General features: G+C 33.3%; 1 protein-coding gene across 1 annotated transcript in view; it reads left to right on the top strand.

Moving 5' to 3' along the window:
* The first annotated feature begins 1,112 nt into the window (after nucleotides 1–1,112).
* LOC145330722 (uncharacterized) overlaps nucleotides 1,113–14,039 on the top strand; it is a 29,938-nt gene continuing 17,011 nt past the window's right edge. The window contains exons 1-2 of the mRNA XM_080175387.1: nucleotides 1,113–1,333; nucleotides 3,038–3,079. Of these exons, the coding sequence (XP_080031513.1) occupies nucleotides 1,113–1,333; nucleotides 3,038–3,079 (263 nt within the window). The remainder of the gene's footprint in view (nucleotides 1,334–3,037; nucleotides 3,080–14,039) is intronic.

Genomic DNA, 14,039 nt, shown 5'->3' with positions numbered 1-14,039 from the left:
ATTCACTAATATATTATCATTTTTAGTAGCGAAGCTACTTAACATTTCAAAATGTTTGCTTGTCCGTGTATCTGCAAGAAACGGTATGGGGGAAACATGATTTTTTCGGCAGTTATTGAAGATAGACAGCTGATTTTTATGTGAAGATTCCCTATACTAATGAGCATCCGGTAAATAATTAACTTAGTCCATAGGTTTATTAATCAAGCTATAAAAAACCAACAAATATTTCATCCATAAATGTTTGTAATATTTTTTACTTTTAAGTTAAACATTTAGTTTTTGACACTAAATAACTCATTTTGTCCTTTAGTCTTGTCAAAATTTTTCTCTGGTTCGCTACTTATAGATGTTTTGATTCTTGTATAATGTATAATTATGTTAGCAGACGAATTCCCCCCTCTGGAGATAACAGATGATACCTCCCCCCTCCTCAGGCATTCAATCACATCTACACAAGTATGATGAGTAAGAAAATGCAATTTATCAAAGTCGTACGCAGTCATATGCAATATTGGAAGGGTGACACAAATTTCAGATCGCAGTCGTCAAATATTTCGTATAGCCGTGTACGACTTTGAGTAACGGTATTTTCTTACCCATCATCCCCCTGAGTCCTACACAAGGGTTTATTTTTTTATGGAAGCAGAGAAAATGGAGGATCTATCGGTCATACACAAAGGGGTGACGCAATTTTTAGATCTCAAATTTTAGCGTTTTATAAGGGGGGCATGGGACTGAATTTTTTGGGGGGGCGTAGGACCCTTCCCTGAATTTATATGGGGATGGATAAATGTCATAAGACGCAAAAATTGAGATCTGAAAATGTTGTCACCTCTCTCAAATTGTGTAGGACCGCGAGATCCTAAAATTTTCTCTGCGTCCATCTTATTTTAAAGCACTAGCAAACTCAATTTTGAAAGGAAACATTCATTTAAATATGGCTACCAGACCCGAAATACTGTTTCTTTAATTTCATATTAAAATATAATAGATCAATATTGTTTCATGTGTATAGTTCTGTTTTTGTAATTGGTAAATATTGGGGGAAAGAAAGAGATGTAGATTAATACATATTCCTGTTTAATGTAAAACTAACTTACTGTAATTTGATGTATTGGCATTTTGTGAATGCGATTGGACATTCCTTGCTTAGCCCTTGTACCTCTGTTGCTACTGGTCATCAGTGGTCACCTAGCGGTCAACTGTGGCGGTCAAACAGCGGTCACAAGTACCAGCCATGCGGTCACGGTCATGGACAGATGAAATATGGTCATATTCACAATAACCTTCTGGAGTTCTTTGGGTCGAAAATTCATAAAAATAAACCGAGGAAAATTCAGTTAAAAAACTTTTTTTAAATAAGTCTTTCTATAATTAGGGTCGGGCCGTCCGAACGTCGGTCCGTCCATTCGTCCATCCGTAATGGTTAGCTACTTTCGATAATATTCATGTTAGAGTTGACCTATCGATTTCAAACTTTGTATGGCGATTCCTTTGACAGTTAGGTACGATTTAGAAAGCGTAGCAACTCTATAATCGTTATCAGAATGCCCGTACGTCCATTTAAAACATGGTGATTTTGAGCTTTTTGACAACTTTTTATATGATATAGTTTCAATAGTTATCATATTCGTCTGATTTTTAGAATTCTGATTTCAAGAACAACATGGTAGATTTTAATTTCAGAAACATTATCCTTTCAAATTTTGAAAGTAATTTTTTTAATCATCTTGGATTTTTTTGTGTCTGCTTTATAAATGTTTCTATCCTTTTAAAGAACTGTCAATGATAAATTAAATCAGAAAATAAAAGGAAAGAAAATAATTGGTGTAGAATATACGTGGATATTATGACAGGGGAAAAATTGTCGTCAACTCAGGTTGCTAATTCCCCACTCAGTTATTGGTTAGTTAGTTCATCCAGAATGGGGGGATCGTTAATTTAGCCCGCTACAAGTTTCACCTTATAAGAGTACATGGTATCTGGTGTGTAATATCCAAGTAATAATAAATCCATTAAGTAATTCGTGACAAGAAACTATTTAAGAAGTATTAGGTTACCCTGTACAAAAGGTTAATCAAAAAAGTGCTAAAAATCACAAAATTAAATTAATGTTTGCTATTTTTTTCATTCATATTTTGTTAGAAGGATAATTGGCCGCGACTAAGACTAAAATTTAAACCCGTTTGGATTCTTTGACAATTTTTTTGGAAAGAGAGATTGCCATATTTCGATCAGGTTTAGACTTCTAGCTAATTTTTCTATTAATTAGATGATTATTTTTATCAATTATTTACGGAAATACAAAAAACGAACAGACCTTTAATTTAGAGTGCTTTGCTTTTAAAAGGACAAAATTACGTTCAATACATTTAATTAAACAATCTTGATAATATAATAATTGCAATGATAATTAAATTTGCATAAGTTAATTAAATGTATTTATATTTTTTTGCAAATATGTTAGACTAAAAATTTCTAGGTCATTGCATTTTATTATACTAAAGGCTCCGCATCTAGCAGTTAGGGCTTTTATACCGTAATCGTGGATCATTACCTAGCGCATCCGCTCGTCGTCGTGGAGGTAAAAGGTCTGATATCAGCTTAACACCACGTCATAATTAAAGACGATAAAAATAGTTCCTACTGCTGATAAGTGGTACACCGACAAACGTCCTAATGCGACAAACATCCTAAACGACAAACCTCCTAAATGACAAACGTTAGAAGGTTTGTCGGTGTACCCTGATAAGTTTGGGTCGCTACAGCTAGAGTAGGGTAAATGCCTTAGCCAAAAACAGGCGCAACTCGTTAACATGCACAGATAGGACAAAGGTCGTGCAAGCTAAGGATTGGTTGTCTATGGGGCGAATTGACGCTTTACACCGCAATTAAGACGCCGAGTGTGTTTCAAGGGGCGCGGAGAAATCTAGAAGACGAAACGAGACCAAGCCCACTAGAGGTCATCTAGCAACTGTTAGGGCTTTTGTAACAAAATGTTTTAAAATTTATCTGAATTTTCTGTGATCTTTAGAATAAATTCCTACAATGGGAGCTTGTGTGAACCTTTTCTCAGGTAAGATTATAGTTATAAATTAGAGTCAGTTTTCTGCGGATAGTAATATTATTTTCTTGTATTATTCATGGAAAATCGTCTAAAATACTATACGATAAATGATCTTTCAGTAGGGCTCACAACCTGTTCTAATCCAGCGGATATTAATCGACTTTGAAGCCATACTGGAAAAATATTAGAATATGTTTCTATTTCAAGTGACACCAAATTAGAATCTTGTACAGTAAGAAGAAAACTTCTTATAAAATATGTATATTAATATGTAAGAAATATTGTGTCCATAGGTAGCACAACAACAACAACGAGGTAAAATAAAACAAAAAATCTTTACGTAAAAATAACAGTAACCTGTACAAATATATAACAAATAACTGGTAAATTAACGTTGGTCAGGACAGTAAGACAATGGACGATAAATTTATGTTTAACGTTAATATACATTTAGGTTTAAATTGTTGGCGGATATTTTTGTACAACTAAATCAAGATTTAACATAAGTCTCTGAAGTTTTTTTTAAACATTATCTCCTTTTCGTTGGTGTTCTAGTATAATTTACAGTCAAATATCCCTATGGGCTTTGCCATGGATGGATGCGTGAAGCACCCCTTGATTTTTTTTCAGGGGGCAACTCCCCCTTTAAATGATTACAATACTTTTAAAAAAATGTTTTAGAGGGTAAACCCTTTTCAAGGGGGGTGTTATGTGGGGCAGGGGGGGGACAAAAAGGGGGCGTAAATACACCCTTCATACACCCCTTCTGCATGCCTCTGGTTACCTGTTATTTATAGAGTAGCAGCAATACTATATAAACATACATACATAATGATATAATTCAAGAAGCCGTATGCACATAACTAATTAACAAAAAAAATACTAATACTATTTATAAATACATTTTATATAAGAAAAAATAAGCATTTTTTTCTGGAATACAAGACTTTTTTTAAAAGTCAAAAATCAATCGTGTTTCAATAAATTTGTTATTTACTGTATATTGGATTTTAAGATTTTAAATTCCAGTCGTTAAACGGTTTTTTAAAAAATGCTTGTTTAAAAATTATGTCAGTTGTATGTATATAGCATGTCACAAAAATAAAGCTTAAAATGCTAAATTTGCAGAAAACCAAAATTGTCAAAATGATCTTCCTTTAATAATTATGATATTATGGCTATACTCAAAAAACGCCCATCTCAGAAAACGCCTATCTCAAAAAACGCCCATCTCAGAAAACGCCTATCTCAAAAAAACGCCTTTTTTATAAAATGCCTACTACATTTTTAAAAATCATCTTGTAGTGAAACATGTCAGTCTAAGGTATTGTGAAAATTGTACAATATGTACATTATAAATCTTCTTATTGAAATATCTATCCATGAAGTATAATGTCACTCTTGTACATTCCTTAGGCACTTTTTATTGACAACATACTAAAGGTTTGCTTTTTGAAAATTGATCACAATTGAATAATAAAAACTTTCACCGAGTTAATTCATGTTTTAAGTTTCTTTACTGTAAACAACCAAGTTTACTTTTCAGTTATTACAATAAGATGAACAACTATTAAAACTATGTCATGGCCCAAGAATACATGCAGCTCGATTCTCTGCATCTGTTAGGACCTACAAAAGGTTGGTTGCGTGCAGGTATAATAAGTGATAAGATATTAGTCGATATAATCATATACATCCCTGTTATGATAAACAATATTATCAATTCTGTATAATAAAACTATTTGTGGAAAAATTTGGATACTTCTGGTTTGTACAACTTAATCAAAATTTTATCATTGTCCCTAAAGTTTGTAAGCTAACGTATTTACAAATCTTTGGGGACCAATCCTATTATATAAAGTAGTAAGCGTTTTTTGTTTGTCCCGAATGATCTCGCTAACCGCTGAACCGATATTGTTCCAGCTTATACCAACAATGAAATTAATTCGGAAAAAAAATCACGAAACCTATACGTGTTTTTCAGCTGTCGTTGGGGGGGGGGCAACATATTGTAAAATTGACGACCTCTCCATTTGCCCCCAAATATTATTTTACATTTATTTCGCTTGTTGGTTATACCTTATTCCTGATATTGTTCTCCTTTACAATGAAGCTTCTTATAGGTCCTGGGAAGGTTTTAAACTATTTTTGGGGAGGGGTATCTTCACCCCCTCCCCCCCCCAAAAAAAAAAAGGGGCGTAGCCGCTAGTATATTAATAAAAAGTAAAACTTTCCCTCGTCCTTTAATTTTATTTTTTTTCAGTATAATCATCCTTTAATGTTTTAATCCTAAAATCTAAAATATATTTCATTTTAACTCACTCACTTAACAGTTGGGAAAATAGAAATACTTCAGTGTACTTCAGCAAATAAATTGCAAGATTTTCAACCGATTTAACCAGCTTTTCTAATTTGATAACAAGGTCAAAAAAAGATTTGTAGTTCTTAGAAACAAATTTCAGTATAAATGGATAAAAGTATACACAAAATGAACACAAAGACAAGATCCATAGTTAACTTACTTTCATTATAAAATAATGTGTTTTATTTTGATCTGTACTTATATTAGTGACTTAGTTGCTGGGTATTTGAGGAGCCGAAAAATACTAAGGCCATCCCAAACTTCATCTCAATATAAAATAGCCTTAAATAAACAAATGATTTGAAAACGGTATGACTCTTCAATGTGGCCGCTAGGATAGTGATATTCTAAAATTCATTGCTTTTGTACAATTATAAGCAATTAAGGGCGTGCAGAAGGCGAATTGTGACCACCTCCTTGGCCAATTTGGGGGGGGGGGGTGTAATAACAGATTTGCACGCTTCGCGCTTCAACTTACCGATTCAGGAACTCTTTATTGAATTTTCAGTTGGTGTATCCACCCCCCTGACCTTAACATCCACTCCTCTTGTTGTCTATAATACAACCCAATAAAGCTCACACCCCTCACAATTTAATATGAAGGGGAGTGTCAACATTTTCGGCTGCGCTTTGAACACCTACACTTTTCTAGTTAAATCAAAGCACGCCACTGCACTGATTCAAAGAGAGAGGAAACAATGGGCAATATAATTCACTAGTCCCCAAAGTATCATAATAATCTTATTCGTTAGCTTAACAACTTTGGGGACTTTTACAGAATAATAATTGGCTGGTTTACTTAAATGAATGTTCAAACATTTCAACCACTAATTTTAATCTACAGAAGGGGTAATTTTGTGTGTCCTCATTAATGTAATGTACATTAATTTATCGGCCATTATCTTATCCCTTTAGATCCCTGCCACTGATTTTAAATTGCAATTACTCTGTGCAACTCATATCCAACACAGCTTAATGTGAACCAATTTAATTTGGTTGGAAAACGTAATTTCAACTTATTTATTCGCTAAAATTCAATTCAAATTTTCTCAAGATTGCAAAATAGAAATGTTTATCAGAACGAAAAGTAACCGACATCTCTTAACATAAATCTTTCTAATAAAAATTAACGATGTGATTTGAAAATTATTATGTCGATAACAGATAAAAATGCTAACTGATCATGGGGTGCTTGAGCACCAAAAACCTTAATTTATTTCCTAGCCCACCGGGACTACTCAATATAACCTAACCTAATCTTAACATGAATAAACATTTAAAGAAAAATATCCCCCCTCCCTGGTTTTAGAATTATATTTAAAAAGGAGGGGAAGGTTATCAGTGTTCAACAGGGTACTTTGTGTCAAGGACGTTCAAGCTATTTATATTTTTAAGGGGGAAATTAAACTTAAAGGGGGGGGGGCTAATTTCGATTTGGGAGGGGTAATCAACTATTTGCCCAACCCTTTTATTTTGGACGTCCCTGCTTTGTGTGAAAGCACAAAAAAAGGCTTTAGTTTGATATTTAAAAAGTCAAAGGTTTTGGTAAAGTCAAGCTGCATAAAATGGGGCTCCTTGAATCCATACTTAACCTAACCTAAAATAAGCTCAAGAAAAACGTAATTAACTTAGCCTTTTAGCCTTTCTGGCTAGATTGAATTTTTAAAAGGCTACGCTACATTTAACCTAATTGTTTTTGTTCATTTTTGCAACTTATTAAAGTTTCCTCGATATATTGATAGGTTAATGCGAATAACTTCGCAATTTCATTTTTGCAACTATGACTCTTAAACTTAATAAAAAGCGCCGCTACCCTATAATTTACTACGTCCTTGTTATTTTACTTTCGCATGTTGGTTTAACACACAATTCGAGGTCCCTAATAGTGTACATCGATTCTAAGATTTACTTAACCTAACCTAAATAAAGCATAAAAAAGTACATTTATTTCATTTGTGGTCCAGATGCAATATGTTGTAATTTTTACTGTAGCTGCTTTACTGTTCTATACTGATTTAATTAAAATTATTTAAACCTGTTATTACTGCGCTACACAAGGACATAATATTCCTTGAAATTATTTATTCGGATCAATATTTAAAAATATAAATCTAACCAATTTTTGTTGCAAATCTATTATATCCCCGTTTTTTTTTCAATAAACTTTCACAATAATCCCTCGGACTTATTTCACCTCTCTCTCTTTCTCTCTTTTTTCTCCTTTTTCTTTTTCTCCCCTTTTTTCTGTTTCCCTATCTGTTTCTAATTTAGTACGCTGTAGGAAAAAGAACATAATAATTTTTTTAAAAATTAATATCTTTTTTTATGTAAATTTAAATCAAGATAGATAATTGGTTAGGTTACCTTACTCGAACGGCCGTACGTTCAGTTTACTACTTTGGTTATTTTTTTCATTTCATTAGTGGCGTGCCCAGCGATTTGAACCATTAGGGGGAGAAAAAGGGGGAAGGCAGGCCTTCCGAATTTTAATCTTAAGGGGGATATTGCAACCCCCCCCCCCACCTACAGCACACCAATGATTTTAAAATTTATATTTAAAACTTATTTTTTAAGATTATACATATTTTAGTCAAATTTGCTTTTATCTTTACCCCTGAGAAAGGGCACAGTAGGAATACAGTCTTTTCCCTTTTGTCAGCGTACCTAGAATTATCACAAATATTCTAATATTTAAACAGAAATTATTTAAAATGAGATATTTTGCTTGAGCCCGGATGCGTGTAGAGGTGTATACAACCCCCTATCAATAAAATATCACCCCTCTTGATGTTTGTATTGCAACACCCTCAATTTTGGTTTAGTTGAGGTAATCTACCACTATATATTTGCCAAAATTAATAAACAAAATTACCCTATCCTTAGATTACAATTATTGATAAAAAAGTTTGATCACTGCTAGTTTGTACTAACCAATCAGAACTAAATTAAAAACTCATATAAAACTTCAAGGGGCAGTTTGGTTTACCACACAATGTCCCCCCACCCCCCCCGCCTCCTTTAGTAAATCTATATCAAGGTATTTGAGTCATTTGACTGACATGGCAGCAGATTTTTTTTTTTAAATTAGAAAACATGTCCATGTCCATGAGAGCGAAGCTAACTATTTTATTTCTGAGAAGAAAAATTGCATTTGTTATTTCAATGAATGTCCACGCAAACCTGGAGGGTTCAAACCTTAAGAAATAATAATAAATTAATGCTTATTGAGGTAAAATACATTATGTTCCTTGTTGTACAATTTATCCAGGCGTGAGTTGTTTCATGCAGTGAGCGGCAAATGTTCATACGGACAGATGTTATTATAGAGCGAACTTTGCTTTTACAATAATAAGTCAGTAACACTAATAAGAATAAATATAAATAGATTTACAACAATAGGCCCTCACCCTAATGTATATGGTGGGTTAAAATAGGCTTTTCCTCCATTCATGTATTTGGGACGTAAAAACTAGGCAACACAATATTATTTAAATTTCACATTATTTACAAGTAAAAGTTTCTTCAAAACTGCATAACTATAAATTAAATCAGGGATCGCGGCTGTTCGTTAATTTGTGCGTCCCGCTAAACTCTTACTGTCTCAATTCTGATACCAAATTGTCAAGAAAAAGGAAAATTTGTCAATATATAGCAAATCATCAGCATTCGGTAAAAATAATGATTTAATAATTCGTGTGACACAGAAGAACCTACAGACAGGCAATCTATAATTTTAAAGTAGCTGCAAAAATTGTTAAAGGAAATGATGGGAAAACAAGTTTTTAACAATACCTTAAAAATAAATTTTATAAATTAAATTATTTAAATATTTCTTTCAAAACAAAATTTAAGGTTCTTACTCGTAAAAGGACTACAGTAGGGAAATGGGCAATAGAAATAGAGAAAAAGTATATTAAGTTGATTGTGGGGTGGGGGGGGGGGGGGGTCAGTCAGTATTGCTATAACCAACAACAAAGCTAGACAGACAAAATAAAATTATTTTCGTGTTTTAAAAGTGCTGTAATAATTTTAAAAGTTAAGTAACAGTATAAACTGTTTTAATATAGAGGTAAATGTATACAGATTTTTTTTACATTTACATTTTTTCCTAATATATACAGTAGTAAGCTTTTTTTGGTCTGTAGCAAAGGATCTCACTAATCGCTGAACCGATTTGATTCTCTTTTACAATGCAGCGTCTTATAGGTTCAGGGAAGGTTAATAACTATTTTTGGGCAGTGTTGAGATAGAGAAGGTGACTTTTATCCCTACCACCTTATGTGCCCGTAGAGGTTAGTAGAATTTAAAGCAGTTATGCGTGTTATATTATTAAACTAAACAAGACAAAAAAATTTAATTTTATTTAATTAGAATGCTTATTTTCAAAAAAAAGATGAATAACAATATATACAAAAAAATTCTTTGTTGGATGTATTTATGGCATAAAAATCGATTTTACTGTCATTTATACAGTAAAAATTAAGTTTGCCATTAATACATCCATTGCACTGGCGAAAACACATCCACTGTAAATTTGCTGGATGTGTAAATTAGGGTTGGGCCGAATATCCGGTGTGGCCGGATATCCGGTCGTTTTCAATATCCGGCCGGATACCGGATATTGAAACTATCGGGCCGGATATCCGGCTCTATAATTTTTTATACTTTACACCAAAAATCTCTGCTTTTTAAAATTTTAAATGGCTATAATTGTCTTATCATTGAAGCTAGAAGAACATTTTTTCTGAACAAGTTTAACTTTATGTAAATTTATATAAGATTTCTGAAAAAAAATTTTTTTGCTACTTTAGAATCTGGTAATTTGGCCGGTTATCCGGTCGGATATCCGGTAATTTGGCCGGATAACCGGATATTTGCCGGATATCCTGCGTTAGCCGGATATCCGGCCGGTTACCGGATATCCGGCGTTTGAAATCAGCCGGATATCCGGTATCCGGTATCCGGCCAAAAAAGTATCCGGCCCAACCCTAGTGTAAATGGCAGTCCCCCAATTCAACTAGTCAAAATTGCCTACAGACGTTGATTTTTATAAAAAGTATCAGCATGCTTACATACGGACTTTCTGTTTAATATCATAAAGTTGCTATGCTTTCACTGTAACAGGAATCATCATACCAAGTTTAAAATCGATATGACAATTCTAACATGCCTAATTTAACAATTAGGGCTATATTTGCGGACGGGTCAACCCTAATTTTAGAAGTCTTTGCTTTGAAATAGTATACACTATTATACACTATTATATATATATTATACAGATTTGATACGAATAAGTTTTTAAAAACATTTATGTAAAAGAGTTTAACCTATTGAGCAAATGAAAGAAAAACATGTCAAAACTTTTATAACAACCAGGAACTAGGGATTTAAAGCTTATATTTTACTAAAGAAATATTTTTATCATTGGGGGGCCATATTTACTCAGGAGATGACGTAACCTGCTGTAAAATAGTCTAAAACCTTCCATGGAACAATATCTTACTAAACAGAGACAAACAAACATCTGAGGTGGATTCTTAAAAAACTTTTTGGCCCATTGCCTCACTAAAATTAGTAAGGCTCGCTAAAAAAATTTGTGAAAAATCCTCCAAAATCGCATGAAAAATCTACACAAATTAAATAAAATAATAAAAGGGTTATTAACATTTTGTTCAATTTTTGTAGATTTTCAATACGATTTTGGACGATTTTTCACAAAATTTTAGTGAGGCAGAGAGCCAAAAAGTTTTTTAAGAATCAACGGCTGTGAAAGGTGTCAAATTTAAAATAAAATTCCTGTTGTTCCTAATAATATTCTCATAAAATTAACAGGATGTCAATCTGTCTTTCTATTTGTAGCGGAGGATTTCACTAACCGGTGAGCTGATATTATCTCCTTTACAATAAAGCTTCATATAGGTCCAGCAAATGTTTATAACAAGTTTTAAATCTCCACCCTACCAAGAGAATACTTCCCCATAACAAAATTACCCCCCCCCCCCCCCCCGCAGAAAAAAGTATCTTATTTTTTTTCAAAATCAAAATTAACAGTGATTCACATTAAAATTTGTTACAAATCTCCCTTCTTACTGATAACAATGCGGTACAAAAAGAAGAACTGGAAAATATTTTCCTAACAAAATTATTACATAGTACTAAACAGGATTAGGGGAGTATAGTTAAATTGAGCTAGAGAAATGATAAATGTTTTTCGTTTCTATTATTACTTCTAACTGCCTTTTATCATCAAGAATGTTCAAGAGAAGTAGCCCTTAAAATACCAACAAATATTTCTTAAGTGCTGAAATTTTTTCTTTTTAAAACTAAAATTGAGAGTTGGGGAGGCGGTCAACTTTAACTTCCCCCCCCCCCCTTCCCCCAGTATCAAGGTCCCCTAGAGGCCTCTAGGGGCGTAGATGCTAGTCCTATCAAATACATTGTACTTTCCCGGCCCTCCCTTCACCTTGAATATACTGACAGACTTGTTATGTTTATAATCTTATTAAATACTTTCTACCTAGTTATTTCACTGTTAGGTACCCATAGACGTCCAAGGGGGGGGGGGATAAAGTGGGGATTAACCCCCCCCCCCCCAAACTGAGGGTAAATTTTGGGGGGGTAAACAAAATTTAGATTTCAGGGAAGGTAATTACCCCCCAAGCAAATTTTACCCCCGGGGTAAAAATTTTGTGGGGGGGGGGGGAATTCGCGACGCTTCCTCCCCTTCCCAAAAAAACTAATTACCACCCCCTTAAAAAAATTTCACCCCCCCCCCCCCAACAAAAAAAAAGCTTGGACGCCCCTGGTACCTCTTATTTTTGTGTCTTTTTGCGTTAAATAAATTAGTTTTTCTAATGATTGGGGTCCATTAGTTTGTTTTTTAAACATCCATATATATCAAGTGAACATCTACAAAATAAATCTGATTTTAAAAATTACAATAACACCTAGTTAATAAACATATGCTAACATCTCAATTGAAATAGTTTGTGCAATGGGGGGGGGGGGTGTTATAACCCCCAACATTTTATAAATTACATAAAAAAACTTTATTTTTACCTCCCCTTTTCATTGAGATTTTTACCCCTCTCCAAAAGTAAAAAGCTTTGACCTCCTTAATAATGGCCTGAAAGAAAAAGTTACACCTTTAACCCAGGCCCTCCCCCTCCCAAAATAGGGGTAGATCTCCAAAAGGATTGGGTTGAAGACAAAGTAATTCTCTTCTATAATGTATTAAGGTTTTCTTTCTGAAGCTTAAGATTTCGATAACTACTGAACCAATTGAGTTCTCCATTTTATGGAAGCTTCACTTAGGTTCCTAGGTGGTTTTAGGCTATTTAATTTCATTATCTTAGGTTGGTTTTAGGCTATCTTCCTACTTTCCTCACTGCTTATAGATATAATAAAACATTAAGGTTAAAAGCATAATGATGTAAGGTTTATAATAAGAAAAGGGTTTTTACATTTATTTGTTACATTCTATAATCTTTAGCATTTAATTCTTTTTCCTTTATTAGTAGCGCAGTTACTTTTTAATTAATTTTGCCAATACGTCAAAATTTTGGGAACTTTAAGCTTTTTGTTACCAAAATTGCCGATAAATTGATGTACATCCCCAATAAAACGTTAAAATAAAACTTTGAGGACTACTGTAACCTCTAATGTCCCCTACATTTCTATCTATTCTGATATTTCTCTTTGAATTCACATTTTTCATTCGTTTACACTTTGGAACCATTGGCCCCCTTCCCCTTGCAACTATGGTTGTCTTCCCTCTTTATATAGAGTAATATTTCTTGTTAAGAAAAGACAATAGGAACAAGTAAATAAGTAAGATACTTAAAGAAGTAAGATCTTGCTATCGAATGAAAAAATAAAGTTCTCTATTGCAGGGAAGCTATATATAGGCCATGGGCTGTTTTAGATTTTTTTAGAAATTATAATGATTCCAATTGAGAGGCCAGTGGCGCAGCCGAATGTTATATTATAAACTGCCTAACACAACAAAATAAATAAATTTTCATTTACTTGATAAGCTATATCCTTTAAAAAATGTGTTGGATTTTATTACTTAAGTTTAACCAATTGAATATTTTTCCCCATCCTTTTATTTCACCAACTAAAGATAGAACTTAGTCGCAAAAATAACATAGGAAAAAGGAATAGTTATTTCTCGCATCGTATTATAAACAGCTTTCCGCGGATATAGAATGTACAATTATAAGATTAAAACCAGTTTTTTTTAGCCCCGAGATGCAGAAGGCACGGGCTAAAAAACTGGTTTTAATCTTATGATTGTATATTTTTATATTCGTAGAAAGCTGGATATAATACGATGCTAGACATAGTTTTTTCGTATGGATGAGAACCGGTTCCTATCCACCGGATTCGAATGAATACGAGAAAAATAGTTTTATTTCATTTGAACAAAGAATACTATAAAAAATGGATATAGAATACGTGAATATTGTGACAGGGGAATATCTGTCTTTAATTTAGGTTGCTAAAAAAGTCCCCATTTATTGGTCAATACGTTCCCCATGATTAGGAAAGGGGTTGGGGTAAAGTCATAAGACCCTTGAGGCCATTGTTAGTTCCATAATATGA

The sequence above is a fragment of the Acartia tonsa genome, chromosome 10 (genome assembly GCF_053477335.1).
Source record: "Acartia tonsa isolate MP-2025a chromosome 10, ASM5347733v1, whole genome shotgun sequence".
In the NCBI taxonomy this organism is placed as follows: Eukaryota; Metazoa; Arthropoda; class Copepoda; order Calanoida; family Acartiidae; genus Acartia; species Acartia tonsa.
This window is presented reverse-complemented; position numbering and strand designations above follow the sequence as displayed.